Source organism: Carcharodon carcharias (genome assembly GCF_017639515.1).
Source record: "Carcharodon carcharias isolate sCarCar2 chromosome 35 unlocalized genomic scaffold, sCarCar2.pri SUPER_35_unloc_14, whole genome shotgun sequence".
Taxonomy (NCBI): domain Eukaryota; kingdom Metazoa; phylum Chordata; class Chondrichthyes; order Lamniformes; family Lamnidae; genus Carcharodon; species Carcharodon carcharias.
Genome location: NW_024470706.1, coordinates 169751 through 187492, shown reverse-complemented (window position 1 = coordinate 187492; position 17742 = coordinate 169751). Strand labels below are relative to the sequence as shown.

Genomic DNA, 17742 nt, shown 5'->3' with positions numbered 1-17742 from the left:
AGCTTTAATAACAGGGTAATGAAATACAAAAGCCAGCACATTCTGCTAAACCTTTAGAAAACACTGGTTAGGTCCCAGCTGGAGTACTTAACGCATATAGGTAGGATGTCAGAAACATGATAAATGACTATAATAGGAATGTTTAAAACTGATTTTGGGAAAGGCCAGTGGAAGGGCCTTTTAAAAAGCATTTACAGCAAAACTCACAGGCCATTCTGCCCAACTGCTCTATGCTCCTGGTTTCTGCTCCACACTGACCTCCTTCCACCCCGACTCCATCTCGCCCATCACCATATCCTTCTATTTCTTTCTCCCTCATGCTTATCCAGCTTCCCTTTAAATGCATCTATACCATTCACATCAACCAATCCCTATGGTAGCCAGTTGCAAATTCTCACCATTCTCTGGATATAGTTTCTCCTGAAATCCTGATTGCATCTATTAGTGATCATCATATGATGCTGGACAGACTGAGCAAGTGGCTGCTGAGAGGGGACACGCAAGTGTGTACAGGCTTCCAGTGGATTAGTTTCCTCTCCTGCTTCAGTTACCCAGGAGTTACATTCCGCCTCTGCCTGCCTCCAACCAACCACAAGGGATCAGTAAGACTACAGGTTTTGGTTCGAGTATAAAAGTTTATTAAACGGATCTAGCTGAATAAACGTCATATTCAGGCATTGACATAATGAAAATGATTCTTTGCTCGTTAAAAGTAGAAATCCTCACTTACAGTCACTATATAATCCCCGCATCACTCATGCTGGTATAGCTGCAGTCCATGGGTCCAGTTGGTTAGTAAACACCGGTGGGGGGGAGGGGCAGGGAAAGGTTAGCAGACTTTTTCTGCCCCTCCCCCCACCACTCTAAAGCTGGGATACAAATTTCACTCACTCACCCGTGTGTCTCGTCTTCACGCCTAAGCCCCATTGAGTTCCAGGGTAAACAGGCACATTTTGGTCTCCTTACTTAGTGAGGGACATGCTTGCATTGGAAGCAATCCAGAGAAGATTCACTCAGCTGATTCCTGGAATGAATGGCTTGTCTTACGAAGAAAGTAAGTTGACCTTATGCCCAGTGGAATTTAGATGAGAGGTGACCTTATTGAATCATAGAAGATTCTGAGGGGACTGGATAGGGTGGATGCTGAGAGGTTGTTTCCCCACATGGGGCTATCTAGAACCAGGGGAGCAGAGTTTCAGAATAAGGGGTCTCCCACTGAAAACGCAGATGAGGAGGAATTTCTTCTTGGAGGGTCATTAGTCTGTGGAATTCTCTTCCTCAGGAAGCAGTGAAGGCTGGGTTATTGAAGGCTGAGTTAGGCAGACTTTTAATCAACATGGGAGTCGAGGGTTACTGCTGGCAGGCAGGGAAAGTGGAGTCGAAGTCACCATAGATCAGCCATGACTTAATTACTGAATAGCGGTTGGAGAGGGTTCAAGAGACTGAGTGGCCTAATCCTGCTCCTATTTCTTAAACTCTTATGACTTGAAGAGAAATCACAGCCCAGCCAGGACGTTCACTGGACACGGTTAAGAAGCAGGGACCCGGGGTGGTTGGGGTTCAGGAGAGACTGGTTGAGATCAGCTAACAGGCTGGGGGTGGAGCTGGTCCTTGCTGCTTCAGAATGTGTGGAGGAGGAGGAGCAGTTGGGTGGGTGGATGGGGGGCAGCTGGGAAGTTGCATGGTCAAGAAAGGGCCAGGCAGCCACCAAATGAAACCCTGCCGTGGGACGAGAGGATGGTCGCAGTGACGACATCGATCCAGAGTCACCCATCCCCAAACAGCACCAGCCAAAAAAATCATCATCATCAAGCACACTTTCCCTTTGAAAGATCATCTTAAGAGAGATCCTCTGTTTGTTTGACTTCGGGTTCGATTCCCGGTCTCTCCACAGATTCAAGTTCACTAGAATAAAAGTAAGATAAACAGGGGGAAAAAAAGCATTTTTAAAAAATAAAACCATTGAAAGGAGAGAAAAAGGTTGATGTTTTTATAAGTTTCTAGAAGGTCACTGAAAGCTCTGGAAGTCTCTAGAAGGTTGCTGACATGTCTGGAAGTTTCTAGAAGGTGGTCTCTTTAACATCCCGGTTCCTCCTCCATGCTGAAGCTGCTGCGACGACTACTGCCCTTCGAAGCACCGGGTGAGACCGAGGAGAGCAGCGGATCAGCGGCTCCCACTGGGGACAGCGAGTCGTCCATCAGGATGTCACCCAGGCCAGAGTCCAGCTTCAACGGGAAAGGCAAGTCAGCCAGGGAGTCAAAGGCAAGTGACTGGTCAATCAGCCCCAGGTCCAGGCCAAGGCCAAGGCCCAAGTTCGGGCCTGCTGCTTGGGGGAGGCTGGGCAGCTGCGAGGGCTCTCCACTCTGCAGGCTGGGCTGGGGCTCCTGTTTGATGACCTGGGCTGCCAGCTGGGCAGTGTTGAGGCCCGAGGGGGAACTAAGCGACAGGCCATGAACCCGGGCCTGGATCTCCAATTCCTGCCAGGAAAGGGGAGAAGAGAGGAAATGTTTACTGCTGTCAACACAAATGCTGAGAGATAGAGAGAATGGTTTCAAGTAGTGCGGAGTGCACAACCAGTTTTACTCAATTGACACATGAAGCAGCCAATGAAAGAACAGTTTCAGGTCATGTGCTGAAACCTCCTGAATTTTTTTCTTCTCTCATGGGGTGTGGGCTTCACTGGCTGGGCCCAGCATTTATTGCCCATCCCTAATTGCCCCTTGAGAAGGTGGTGGTGAGCTGCTTTCTTGAACCGCTGCAGTCCATGTGGTGTAGGTACACCCACTGTGCTGTTAGGGAGAGATCTCAGAATCTCTCAGTGCAGGGTCTGCACCGACACGTGAGAAACACCTGACCTACCTACCTAATCCCATTTACCAGCACTTGGCCCATAGCCTTGAATGTTATGATGTGCCAAGTGCTCATCCAGGTACTTTTTAAAGGATGTGAGGCAACCCGCCTCCACCACCCTCCCAGGCAGTACATTCCAGACCCTCACCATCCTCTGGGTAAACAGGTTTTCCCTCACATCCCCCCTAAACCTCCTGCCCCAGGATTCTGACCCAGCGACAGTGCAGGAACAGTGATATATTTCCAAGTCAGGATGCTGAGTGACTGGGAGGGGAACGTCCAGGTGCTGGTGTCCCCATGTGTCTGCTGCCCTTGTCCCTTTATGTGGCAGCTGTCACGGATTTGGAAGCTGCTGTTGAAGGAACCTTTGTGAGTTGCTGCAAGTGCATCTTGTAGATGGTACACACTGCTGCTACTGTGGCGGTGGTGGAGGGAGTGAATGTTTAAAGTGGTAGTTGGGGTACTAATCAAGCAGAATATTTTGCCCTGGATGGTTTTGAGCTTCAGGCATTGTTGGTGCCGCACTGATTCAGGCAAGTGGCAAGTATTCCATCATATATCACATCCTGGGGGTTACCATTGACCAGAAACTGAACTGAACCAGCCAAATAAACACTGTGGCTGCAAGAGCAGCTCAGAGGTTGGGAATCCTGCAGCAAGTAACTCACCTCCTGACTCTCCAAAGCCTGTCCACAAGGCACAAGTCAGGAGTGTGCTGGAATACTCTCCACTTGCACGGATGAGTGCAGCGCCCACAACACTCAAGAAGCTCAACACCGTCCAGGGCAAAGCAGCCTGTTTGACTGGCACCCCATCCACAAACATTCACTCCCTCCACCACTGACGCACAGTAACAGCAGTGTGGGCACCATCTACAAGATACACTGCAGGAACTCACCAAGGCTCCTCAGACAGCACTTTCCAAACCCACGACCACCACCATCTAGAAGGACAAGGGCAGCAGATACATGGGGACACCACCACCTGGAAGTTCCCCGCCAAGCCACTCACCATCCTGACTTGGAAATATATCGGCCGTTCCTTCATTGTCGCTGGGTCAAAATCCTGGAACTCTCTCCCTAACAGCACTGGGGGTGTACCTACACCACATGGACTGCAGCGGTTCAAAAAGGCAGCTCACCACCACCATCTTCTCAAGGGGCAATTAGGGATGGGCAATAAATGCTGGTCTAGCCAGCAAAGCCCACATTCCATGAATGAATTTAAAAAAAACACAGCCCAGCGAGAGGTTCCGATCCCAGTTGTGCCCAGTAACATGCAGCGCACTGTGCATGGATTCTGGGAGCAGGCCCCATAGGTTCACACCTGTATCCGCAGCAGTAAGTTCCGGTTCGCATGCTCCAATTTCTTCTGCCGGATCTCCAGTTCCTTTGAACGGTTGCTCTCCTTCTGCAGCTTCCGGATGTAGTCGACGGAAGCCTTCAGTATTGTGCCCTTGTTCCAGCGAGCCTCACTGGAAGAGGAAGGCAGAGCAAGTCAGCAAGACTCAGAGCAACCAGCTCACACTCTGTGGCTAAATCAAACTCCCCAAAAACAGCCGTCAAGGTGAAAGCGTTAAAAATAGAGGGATGTCCAGTCCTCACTGGTGGAAAAGTGACAACATGAACTCCTCCCTGGGACGATCTCACTCCTCGTGACCGAGGCCCTCCTCCTCCCACCCTTTCATGAGCACGGCCCATTCCCCAGCACCTACTTGAATAGAGCTGCACCTGTCCTGGGAGTGTTTGATGGAGACAGTGTAGAGGGAGCTTTACTCTGTATCTAACCCCGTGATGTACCTGTCCTGGGAGTGTTTGATGGGGACGGTGTAGAGGGAGCTTTACTCTGTATCTAACCCAATGCTGTAGCTGCCCTGGGAGGGTTTGATGGGGACAGTGTAGAGAGAGCTTTACTCTGTATCTAACCCCGTGCTGTACCTGTCCTGGGAGTGTTTGATGGAGACAGTGTAGATGAAGCTTTACTCTGTATCTAACCCCGTGCTGTACCTGTCCTGGGAGTGTTTGATGGGGACAGTGTAGGGTGTGATTTACTCTGTATCTAACCCCGTGCTGTACCTGTCCTCGGAGTGTTTGTTGGGGACAATGTAGAGCGTGTTAACTGTAGAACTGGCCTACCTTGAGCTAGTTAACTGACATTGCACAAGACCAGCTCCATGACGGGCCTCAGCACCCTAATTCCCAGAGTGTAGGTTGGCAGCCTCTGTCATTAATAAGGGAACTTACGGGTCATTGGATTTTGGTATCATGGCCCCCAGCTCTTTGATCCGATCATTGATATTGAATCTTCGTCTTCGCTCAACTAGTAAAGAAAAAAGAGAAAACCAGTGAGCACTAGACAGTCATATATCACCACAGAATTAGACCTGAGATTGGATTGGCCGCTCAGAGCAACAGAGCCCCACCACTCACTCAGTGACTGGGGCCTCCTCCTCTGTCCCCAGTGACCCCACCTCATTCTCTCCCTCCCCAATGACCCCACCTCACTCCCTGCCACCCCAGTGACAATCCCCCTCACTCCCTCCCACTTCAGTGACCCCACCTCGCTCGCTCCCTCCCTCCCTCCCCAGTGACCCCACCTCGCTCCCTCACACCCCCCCAGTGACACCCCCCTCATTCCCCCCAGTGACACCCCCCTCACTCCCCCCAGTGACACACCCTCACTCCCCCCAGTGACACCCCACTCACTCCCCATAGAGAATGCCCCTCACTCCCCACAGAGATCCCCCTCACTCCCCACAGAGACCCCCTCACTCCCCACAGATCCCTCTCACTCCCCACAGAGATCCCCCTCACTCCCCACAGAGACCCCCTCACTCCCCACAGAGACCCCCCTCACTCCACACAGAGATCCCCCTCACTCCCCACAGAGATCCCCCTCACTCCCCACAGAGATCACCCTCACTCCCCACAGAGATCCCCCTCACTCCCCACAGATCCCTCTCACTCCCCACAGAGATCCCCCTCACTCCCCACAGAGACCCCCCCTCACTCCCCACAGAGACCCCCCTCAGTCCCCACAGAGATCCCCCTCACTCCCCACAGAGATCCCCCTCACTCCCCACAGTGACCCTCCTCACTCCCCACAGAGACCCCCCTCAGTCCCCACAGAGACCCCTCTCACTCCCCACAGAGATCCCCCTCACTCCCCACAGAGATCCCCCTCACTCCCCACAGAGATCCCCCTCACTCCCCACAGAGATCCCCCTCACTGCCCACAGTGACCCCCCTCACTCCCCAGTGACCTCCCACACTCCCCACAGTGACCTCCCTCACTCCCCACAGAGACCCCCCTCAGTCCCCACAGTGACCCCTCTCACTCCCCACAGAGATCCCCCTCACTCCCCACAGATCCCTCTCACTCCCCACAGAGATCCCCCTCACTCCCCACAGATCCCTCTCACTCCCCACAGAGATCCCCCTCACTCCCCACAGATCCCTCTCACTCCCCACAGATCCCTCTCACTCCCCACAGAGATCCCCCTCACTCCCCACAGATCCCTCTCACTCCCCACAGAGATCCCCCTCACTCCCCACAGAGACCCCCCTCAGTCCCCACAGTGACCCCTCTCACTCCCCACAGAGATCCCCCTCACTCCCCACAGAGACCCCCCTCAGTCCCCACAGTGACCCCTCTCACTCCCCACAGAGATCCCCCTCACTCCCCACAGATCCCTCTCACTCCCCACAGAGATCCCCCTCACTCCCCACAGATCCCTCTCACTCCCCACAGATCCCTCTCACTCCCCACAGAGACCCCCCTCACTCCCCACAGAGATCCCCCTCACTCCCCACAGTGACCCCCCTCACTCCCCACAGAGATCCCCCTCACTCCCCACAGAGACCCCCCTCACTCCCCACAGTGACCCCCCTCACTCCCCAGTGACCTCCCACACTCCCCACAGTGACCTCCCTCACTCCCCAGTTACCTCCCACACTCCCCACAGTGACCTCCCTCACTCCCCACAGAGACCCCACCTCACTCCCCACAGAGACCCCCCTCACTCCCCACAGAGACCCCACCTCACTCCCCACAGAGACCCCCCTCACTCCCCACAGAGACCCCACCTCACTCCCCACAGAGATCCCCCTCACTCCCCACAGAGACCCCACCTCACTCCCCACAGAGATCCCCCTCACTCCCCACAGAGACCCCACCTCACTCCCCACAGAGACCCCACCTCACTCCCCACAGAGATCCCCCTCACTCCCCACAGAGACCCCACCTCACTCCCCACAGAGACCCCACCTCACTCCCCACAGAGATCCCCCTCACTCCCCACAGAGATCCCCCTCACTCCCCACAGAGATCCCCCTCACTCCCCACAGAGATCCCCCTCACTCCCCACAGAGATCCCCCTCACTCCCCACAGAGATCCCCCTCACTCCCCACAGATCCCCCTCACTCCCCACAGAGATCCCCCTCACTCCCCACAGAGATCCCCCTCACTCCCCACAGAGACCCCCCCTCACTCCCCACAGAGACCCCCCTCACTCCCCACAGAGATCCCCCTCACTCCCCACAGTGACCCTCCTCACTCCCCACAGTGACCCTCCTCACTCCCCACAGAGACCCCCCTCAGTCCCCACAGAGATCCCCCTCACTCCCCACAGAGATCCCCCTCACTCCCCACAGTGACCCTCCTCACTCCCCACAGAGACCCCCCTCAGTCCCCACAGAGACCCCTCTCACTCCCCACAGAGATCCCCCTCACTCCCCACAGAGATCCCCCTCACTCCCCACAGAGATCCCCCTCACTCCCCACAGAGATCCCCCTCACTCCCCACAGAGATCCCCCTCACTCCCCACAGAGATCCCCCTCACTCCCCACAGTGACCCCCCTCACTCCCCAGTGACCTCCCACACTCCCCACAGTGACCTCCCTCACTCCCCAGTTACCTCCCACACTCCCCACAGTGACCTCCCTCACTCCCCACAGAGACCCCCCTCAGTCCCCACAGTGACCCCTCTCACTCCCCACAGAGATCCCCCTCACTCCCCACAGAGATCCCCCTCACTCCCCACAGATCCCTCTCACTCCCCACAGAGATCCCCCTCACTCCCCAGTGACCTCCCACACTCCCCACAGTGACCCCCCTCACTCCCCACAGAGACCACCCTCACTCCCCACAGAGACCACCCTCACTCCCCACAGAGACCCCCCTCACTCCCCACAGAGACCCCCCCTCACTCCCCACAGAGATCCCCCTCACTCCTCACAGAGACCCCCCTCACTCCCCACAGAGATCCCCCTCACTCCCCACAGTGACCCCCCTCACTCCCCAGTGACCTCCCACACTCCCCACAGTGACCTCCCTCACTCCCCAGTTACCTCCCACACTCCCCACAGTGACCTCCCTCACTCCCCACAGAGACCCCACCTCACTCCCCACAGAGACCCCCCTCACTCCCCACAGAGACCCCACCTCACTCCCCACAGAGACCCCCCTCACTCCCCACAGAGACCCCACCTCACTCCCCACAGAGATCCCCCTCACTCCCCACAGAGACCCCACCTCACTCCCCACAGAGATCCCCCTCACTCCCCACAGAGACCTCCTCACTCCCCACAGAGATCCCCCTCACTCCCCACAGAGACCCCCTCACTCCCCACAGAGATCCCCCTCACTCCCCACAGAGACCCCCCCTCACTCCCCACAGAGATCCCCCTCACTCCCCACAGAGACCCCCCTCACTCCCCACAGTGACCCCCCTCACTCCCCAGTGACCTCCCACACTCCCCACAGTGACCTCCCTCACTCCCCAGTTACCTCCCACACTCCCCACAGTGACCTCCCTCACTCCCCACAGAGACCCCACCTCACTCCCCACAGAGACCCCCCTCACTCCCCACAGAGACCCCACCTCACTCCCCACAGAGATCCCCCTCACTCCCCACAGAGACCCCACCTCACTCCCCACAGAGACCCTCTCACTCCCCACAGAGATCCCCCTCACTCCCCACAGAGACCCCCTCACTCCCCACAGAGATCCCCCTCACTCCCCACAGAGATCCCCCTCACTCCCCACAGATCCCTCTCACTCCCCACAGAGACCCCCCTCACTCCCCAGTGACCTCCCACACTCCCCACAGTGACCTCCCTCACTCCCCACAGAGACCCCACCTCACTCCCCACAGAGACCCCCCTCACTCCCCACAGAGACCCCACCTCACTCCCCACAGAGATCCCCCTCACTCCCCACAGAGACCCCACCTCACTCCCCACAGAGACCCCCCTCACTCCCCACAGAGATCCCCCTCACTCCCCACAGTGACCCCCCTCACTCCCCAGTGACCTCCCACACTCCCCACAGTGACCTCCCTCACTCCCCACAGAGACCCCACCTCACTCCCCACAGAGACCCCCCTCACTCCCCACAGAGACCCCACCTCACTCCCCACAGAGATCCCCCTCACTCCCCACAGAGACCCTCTCACTCTCCACAGAGACCCCACCTCACTCCCCACAGAGATCCCCCTCACTTCCCACAGAGATCCCCCTCACTCCCCACAGAGACCCCACCTCACTCCCCACAGTGACCTCCCTCACTCCCCAGAGACCCCACCTCACTCCCCACAGAGACCCTCTCACTCCCCACAGAGACCCCACCTCACTCCCCACAGAGACCCCCTCCCTCTCCACAGAGATCCCCCTCACTCCCCACAGAGATCCCCCTCACTCCCCACAGAGACACCCCCCTCACTCCGTACAGGGCCTCCCCCCCGCCAACTCCCTTCTCCGCCTTGTGCCAAGGCAGAAGATCCTGGAATCTTTGTGTCACTGTCACTCGGAACCACACACACCCTCTGCCCTGGGGACTGACATCCTTCAACCCACGTGCCTGCCAGTCGACATTCTTCGTTGAACCCTGCCCATTCACCACAACCCTCCCCCGCAATGTGCTTTCTCTGGTAATCGGGGGGACTTGTTCACAACTCAAAGATCATTCATCCCCTCACGCATGCCATCTCAGAGTGTCCCAGGCCAGCCGCCGACTCCCCACCTTCACCTCTCACTGCCAGACCGGCTAGAGGGCATAGCTTGTTCCCCAAACCTGTTCTCTTAAATCCTCTGCACTTTCGTCTCTCGTTACTCATTAAGCTCCCACACCATACTGGAATCGAAACCCACTGAACCATCTCACACTCTATCCCCAAGAAACCTCAGAATCTACAGGACTCCGCCCTATTCTCAGCCCCACCAACATCTGACCGGTAACTTTCCCATCCTGAGCTTAGGGTCAACAAACCGACACCTCCAAGACCATTTCCCTCACTTTCCAAAATGGCTAAAAAAGATCCCTGCAAATTTGGGCTCTGTCTCTCTTGGGCTAGGCTACCCTGTGCCCCAGAAATATGCCAATCAAATGCCAACCACCAAACGTGGTGGGGAGGAGGTTATATTTAAATGCGGAAATGGGAATGAAGGAGGGACAGGAATGAGGGAGGAGCTGCAGCCCTGTTCAAAACTTACTGAGATTGTGATTGTCTTTCTTCTGTCGTTCTTTAATTAAAGCTTTGACATCAACATCTGTAACAGAGCAAGAGACAGACTGAGACACAATATGGGTAACAGGCTGACAGTTACTGCATGTCCTCCCACCAAAACACAATATCTCTGTTCTATTCATGCAGAATCTAATCCCCCCAGAAAGGAGACAAACAGCAAAGGTAACACCTCCTGGGTCCTGGACTTGGTCAAACAGAGGTAAGCGGCAGGAAATTACTCCTCCAAGCTGGCAACAAGGTCTGTAAGTAAGTTTAGACATCTCGCAGTTTCCAAGTGGCAAAACCTACAGTATCCTCACTCCATCACAGTCAGACCGGACCAGCGCAGGAGGCAATGAATTGAAGCTGCAATAGGACCAATGTCAAAGGATTGTTACTCTGTATCTAACCCCGTGCTGTACCTGTCCTGGGAGTGTTTGATGGGGATAGTGTAGAGGGAGCTTTACTCTGTATCTAACCCCGTGCTGTACCTGTCCTGGGAGTGTTTGATGGGGACAGTTTAGTGTGACCTTTACTCTGTATCTAACCCCGTACTGTACCTGTCCTGGGAGTGTTTGATGGGGATAGTGTAGAGGGAGCTTTACTCTGTATCTAACCCCGTGCTGTACCTGTCCTGGGAGTGTTTGATGGGGACGGTGTAGAGGGAGCTTTACTCTGTATCTAACCCCGTGCTGTACCTGTCCTGGGAGTGTTTGATGGGGATAGTGTAGAGGGAGCTTTACTCTGTATCTAACCCCGTGCTGTACCTGTCCTGGGAGTGTTTGATGGGGACGGTGTAGAGGGAGCTTTACTCTGTATCTAACCCCGTGCTGTACCTGTCCTGGGAGTGTTTGATGGGGACAGTGTAGAGGGAGCTTTACTCTGTATCTAACCCCGTGCTGTACCTGTCCTGGGAGTGTTTGATGCAGACAGTGTAGAGGGAGCTTTACTCTGTATCTAATCCCGTGCTGTACCTGTCCTGGGAGTGTTTGATGGGGACAGTGTAGAGGGAGGTTTACTCTGTATCTAACCCCATGCTGTACCTGTCCTGGGAGTGTTTGATGGGGACAGTGTAGAGGGAGGTTTACTCTGTATCTAACCCCATGCTGTACCTGTCCTGGGAGTGCTTGATGGGGACAGTGTAGAGGGAGCTTTACCAATTTGGGGAGGGTGGGGTTGGATATTGGGGAGAGGCCTTGCATTTCTTAAACACTTTTCACAGCTACACCATGCCCTAAAGCACTTCCCATCCAATGAAGTAAGCGTACTCACTGTTGTAATATATGCAGTCAATTTACATGCAGCAATGTGATAATAACGAGGTCATCTGTTTTTACAATGGTAACAGTGATAAATATTGGCTCCAGGTCACTGGAGATAAGACTCCTGCTTCTCTACAAAATAGGCCCATGGGATATTTTACATCCAGCAGGTCAGGCAGGTTGGGCCTCCATTTAAAATTTCAGCTGAAAGATGCCTCCTCTGACAGTGCATCAGTCTCTCACTCGAGTGTCAGCTTTGAGAGAGAGAGAGGGACAGAGAGGAGAGGGAAGGGGGAGGGAGAAGGTGAGGAGGAGGGGGGAGATGGTGAGGGAGGAGGGGGGGGAGATGGTGAGGGAGGAGGGGGGGAGAAGGTGAAGAGGAGGGGGGAGAAGGTGAGGGTGAGAGGTGAGGGAGGGGAGGGAAGGTGAGGGAGGGGAGGGAAGGTGAGGGAGGGGAGGGAAGGTGAGGGAGGGGAGGGAAGGTGAGGGAGGGGAGGGAAGGTGAGGGAGGGGAGGGAAGGTGAGGGAGGGGAGGGAAGGTAAGGGAGGGGAGGGAAGGTGAGGGAGGGGAGGGAAGGTGAGGGAGGTGAGGGAGGGGAGGGAGGGGAGGGAAGGGGAACGTGAGGGAGGGGGGAAGGTGAGGGAGGGGGGAAGGTGAGGGAGTGGGAAGATGAGGGAGTGGGAAGATGAGGGAGTGGGAAGATGAGGGAGTGGGAAGGTGAGGGAGTGGGAAGGTGAGGGAGTGGGAAGGTGAGGGAGTGGGAAGGTGAGCGGGTGGGAAGGTGAGGGAGTGGGAAGGTGAGGGAGTGGGAAGGTAAGGGAGTGGGAAGGTGAGGGAGTGGGAAGGTGAGGGAGTGGGAAGGTGAGGGAGTGGGAAGGTGAGGGAGGGGAGGGAAGGTGAGGGAGTGGGAAGGTGAGGGAGTGGGAAGGTGAGGGAGTGGGAAGGTGAGGGAGTGGGAAGGTGAGGGAGTGGGAAGGTGAGGGAGTGGGAAGGTGAGGGAGTGGGAAGGTGAGGGAGTGGGAAGGTGAGGGAGTGGGAGGGAAGGTGAGGGAGTGGGAGGGAAGGTGAGGGAGGGGAGGGAAGGTGAGGGAGTGGGAAGGTGAGGGAGTGAGAAGGTGAGGGAGTGGGAAGGTGAGGGAGTGGGAAGGTGAGGGAGTGGGAAGGTGAGGGAGTGGGAAGGTGAGGGAGGGGAGGGAAGTTGAGGGAGTGGGAAGGTGAGGGAGGGGAGGGAAGGTGAGGGAGTGGGAAGGTGAGGGAGTGGGAAGGTGAGGGAGTGGGAAGGTGAGGGAGTGGGAAGGTGAGGGAGGGGAGGGAAGGTGAGGGAGTGGGAAGGTGAGGGAGTGGGAAGGTGAGGGAGTTGGAAGGTGAGGGAGTCGGAAGGTGAGGGAGTGGGAAGGTGAGGGAGGGGGGAAGGTGAGGGAGTGGGAAGGTGAGAGAGTGGGAAGGTGAGGGAAGGTGAGGGAGTGGGAAGGTGAGGAAGTGGGAAGGTGAGGGAGTGGGAAGGTGAGGGAGTGGGAAGGTGAGGTGAGATGGTGAGGAGAGAGACGTCACTGAGCCACAGCTGCAACAATCCTTTGGTGGTGGGGGTGGGGCAGAAGAGCAAAGAGAGCGGGGTGTGAGAGGGAGAGAGAGAGAGAGACAGGCAGATCCTGAGTCGATAGATGGAGAGAGAAGTGGAACAAGAGATCACAAAATGGGAGGAGCTGTAACATGGGTTGTCTGAGCACCCTTGTGCCTGGTACCTGAGCTTTCTTTTCTGTTGGGCAGGTTGGCCGGACACGAGTTGCTGATGGTGACTGTCGCGTTAGTCAGATTTTGTGTAGTGTAGACGTTCAGCAAGTTCCCCGACACCGGTAACTGTGGAGGCAGAAGAAAGGTGGGCAAGGGGAAACAGATTGTTAGACTTTTGTCACCTAGTACAGAGATAGTGGAAGAGATACAGGAAACCAGGCAAAGTATCCGAGGTGCCATGTCATTCAGCAACTCAGTCAGGGTCAAAAGTAACATGAGTCAATGAGTAAAGTGAAGGCACAGATTCTGTTCAAAGAACAACCCAGTCTCAACAGCAGAAATCTCTCAGGCTTTCTGTCAATAAAGCCATACTTTCTGCTGGCATCTTGTGATCAAATTCATATGCATGTTGCGAGATAATGTGAACTGCTTTAATAAACCAATCTCCCAGCTTGTCATGGGAGAGACTGCAGTAACTCCATACTCTCACCGGCAGCAATGTTACAAACACTACATCCCATCAAGGGCTACAGCTTCAATATCTTCCTGTAACTGAGGCTGCAGCACAGCCCACCCCTCCCACCAGGGGGCGGCACCACAAGCCCATCCCTCCCACCAGGGGGCGGCACCACAGACCCATCCCTCCCGCCAGGGGGCAGCACCACAAGCCCATCCCTCCCACCAGGGGGCGGCACCACAGACCCATCCCTCCCGCCAGGGGGCAGCACCACAAGCCCATCCCTCCCGCCAGGGGGCGGCACTACAGACCCACCCCTCCCACCAGGTGGTGGCACCACAGGCCCACACCCACACCGCCAGGGGGGGCGATACCACAGTCCCCCCACCCCCACACCGCCAGGGTGCGGCACCACGCATTCATGTGTGTGTGAGAGAGGCTCAGCATTACATCATGTGAGGCCAGCTCATGACCAATCATCTCAGCAAGGACCAGCCTATTATTCCATGGCTTCCGGGCTTGCTCAGCCCATTAAAACACTCTCCACCGCAGTGGTAACAGTGAAGAAACAGGGGGAGGGAGACTCACGGTATTGGGCATCTGGAGGACCGAGTCGACCAATCCCATCATGTCATCATTGTAGCTCGATTCCAAGCTGATGATCTCATCAATGACATCATCCATCTGTGGACAGACACACAGCACGTTCTGTCACATCCGATTGGATAACAGCCGCAATTCATAAACGCCAGCCAAGCCCCTTGTGAAATATCCCTCAAAACCAAGACATGCTCTGAACCCACACTGAAATATCCCACAATACCCCAAGCCCTCAAACACCCCAAAATTGAATAATTACCACTTGAGCCCATAAAATACACCCCAAAACCTCACCCCCACCCGGTCTCTTCCAAAATACCCCCAGAACCTTGTAAATACTGAGTAAATACAGTTAATCCTCTTTAAATAACCTCTGAACCATTAAATAATTGAATAAATGCCCCCCAAAACCTCCTGAAATAACCCCTTGAATACCCCCGAAAGCCTGAGTAAATATCAGCAATTAAATCACCCGGATCTGGTCCTTTAATTCTCCCAAACCGCATCTCCCAACTAAATACCTCTCACCCACCTTCCCCCCTCCCCCCCCCCACCAAACTCAAACCACGCCAAAGGATCTCACCTCCTTCTCTGGGTTGGAGCCGATTTTGAGCAGTGCCATGGGACTGTTTGGGGTACTGCCCGCTGCACGAGGCACTGCCTGCTCCCCAGGCCCTGGGGAGTGCGACCCAGCCAGAGCCTGGCTGGCAGCCTTGCCTCCCATAGTGGTCGATAGGTACTGTTTCACCTGTTGCCGCTGAGACTGCTGGATGTGGTACTTGGTAGGGTTCTCCAAATGGGTCTGCACCTGCCGGAAGAAATTCAGCCAGGTCAGCTTCACTTTACAAATGGGCTTTTGGATGAGGCATTAAACCACAGCCCCGTCTGCACTCTCTCAGCTGAGTGTAAAACGTCCCACAGTCACTATAAAGCCAATGTTTTTTTACTCCTTACAAGTAAACAGGAGATGTGTGACATCTTCAACGCAGTTAAGAAAATCTTACAAGATATAATGAGCACAAACATGTTTTGACCATCAATTCAAAAAATTATTTCAACTGAGCATTCACGTGGGGTAATCTTGGGACTTTAACACCACCAAGGCCATATCTGTGGAAAGAGTGTGGATACAGTGATAAGAAAGTAGAGGAAAGCTTTGTTGAGTCATCGCTCTGTAACTGTGTCCAGTTTAATGATTTAATTAATGCTTCAGAGCATAAAGAGAAAACATAACAAATTAAAACAGAAAACACTGGAAATACTCAGGTCAGGTAGGGTCTGTGGGGCGATAAACAGAGATAATATTTCAAGTCCGTGACCTTTGCTCAGGACAGTTCTGATGAAAGCTCACTGATCTGAAACGTGAACTCTGCTTCCCTCTCCACACACACACTTTGACCCGCTGAGGATTTCCAGTATTTTCCATTTTTATTTCAGATTTCCAATTTTGCATTTTGCTTTGGAAGCAAGAATAAAGTTTGGCAAACTACACTCAATAATATTAAAGTTATTACTAAGGGAAGCAAAATGCCATGGATGCTGGAGATCTGAAATGAAAACAGAAAGTGCTGAAAAATCTCAGCATCCACAGGGAAAGAAGCAGAGTTAACGTTTTGAGTCCAGTATGAAGGGCGGGTTTGCAAAGGAGATTGGGAAACTACATTACTTTTAATGAGGGTAGACGAGCAATGGCTAGCATTTGAATTAATATATAATTTACAAAAAATCCCTTTAAGACAAAAAATTCCTACTTAAAAAGTGGTCCAACTGAACCTAAAAAGAGGGACAAAGGTAGTATTTGATCAAAGGAAGAGGTGTTGACAAAAACATAGCAAGCCTAAGGATTGGGAGGATTTTAGAATTCAGCAAAGGAAGGCCAAGAAATTGATAAGGAAAGAAAGTAGACTAGCAAAGAACATAAAAACAGATTCTAAACATTTTTACAGGTATGCAGATAGAAAGAGATTGGTGAAGGTAAATGTGGGCCCAATAGCGACAGGTAAAAGCATAACAGGGAACAAGAAAATGGCGCAGATATTAAACAAATTCCTTGTATCTGTCTTCACGGTAGAAAACATTCTTAAAAATCCAGAATAAAAGGGGGTTAAAGGGTCTAGCGAGAAGGAGCAACTTGAAGAAATCATGTCTGTAAAGAATTAATACTGGGGAAATTAATGGTACGAAAGGGCAACAAATCCCCGGAACTGATAACCTGCATCCTCAGGTATAAAAGAGGTGGTTGTGGAGATAGTGGGTGCATTCATTTTGATCTTTCAGAATTCCTTAGACTCAAACAGTTTCCAAGGATTGGAAGATAGCAAACATAACCCTACTCTTAAAGAAAGGAGGAACATGAGTATTGCTTATAAAAAAGAGACATATGTAAATTTTTCATCTTACACTCAGAGCACTTCGCAAGAATACCAATATAAGGGAAAACAACAATTTATACTGTATGTGAAGAGAGTGCTGATTGGTTAGCAAATGGCATTGCCATGAAGAATGCACCAGTTAACTGCCAAGCATTGTTTGAAATTTAATCCAAACAGTTTGACCCTAATTAGTCAAGGAATTGTCCTAAGGAATGAGTCAGCGAATGGCTGTCACTTATTTTGTTTTGCAATGAGTGTACATGTTCTTTCTGTCTGCAAAGAACAAGGCCCTGTGTATTAACATACGTAGCTTCCAGTACACGCAAATGCGCCACATTGGGAGCCCAACTGACAATCTTAAAATAGTTGTCAGCGTAATTGTTAGCATACTGAGGATTATTTAGCAAATGTTGTCCAATTGCGGAATCACATCTAATGTTGGATACTATGTTTTGAGTTTTGCGAGCACGGGGCTTGTTGGATACGGTCTGTACCTTGTCCTTTGCGAGCAACGGCTGGGACATGCTGTTTGATATGGTCCACCAGTCTTTGGGACATACAGCCTATATACCTAGCATTGGAAAATTGCTAAAATCTATAATTAGAGACATGCTAACAGGGCACTTAGAAAATCATGCACTGATTAAGCAGAGTCCACATGGCTTTATGAGAGAGAAATGGTGCTTGACACCAGAGTTTTTTTTTGAAGATGTAACTAGTGAGATAGATAAGCAGGAAACAATGGGTGTAATCTATTTGGATTTTCAAAAAGCATTCAATGTGATGCCACACTTGAGGTTATTACAGAAAATTAGGACTCATGGGACTGAGGGTAATGTATTAGCATGAATAGAGGGCAGAAAAGAGAAAGGAGGAATAAACAGGATATTTTCAGGTTGGCAGGTTGTAAACAGTGGGGTACGACAAGGATCTGTACTTAGGCCTCAGCTATTTACAATCC

General features: G+C 53.2%; 1 protein-coding gene across 2 annotated transcripts in view; it reads right to left on the bottom strand.

Moving 5' to 3' along the window:
• Positions 1–615: 615 nt before the first annotated feature.
• The window catches only part of LOC121274194 (microphthalmia-associated transcription factor-like), a 30732-nt gene continuing 13605 nt past the window's right edge, over positions 616–17742 (bottom strand). For both annotated transcript variants that reach the window (XM_041181390.1, XM_041181391.1), the window contains 7 exons: positions 14993–15217; positions 14398–14493; positions 13364–13478; positions 10345–10401; positions 5095–5170; positions 4178–4325; positions 616–2478 (listed from right to left, as the gene is read on the bottom strand). In XM_041181390.1, the coding sequence (XP_041037324.1) occupies positions 2077–2478; positions 4178–4325; positions 5095–5170; positions 10345–10401; positions 13364–13478; positions 14398–14493; positions 14993–15217 (1119 nt within the window). In that variant the 3' untranslated portion in view covers positions 616–2076. The remainder of the gene's footprint in view (positions 2479–4177; positions 4326–5094; positions 5171–10344; positions 10402–13363; positions 13479–14397; positions 14494–14992; positions 15218–17742) is intronic.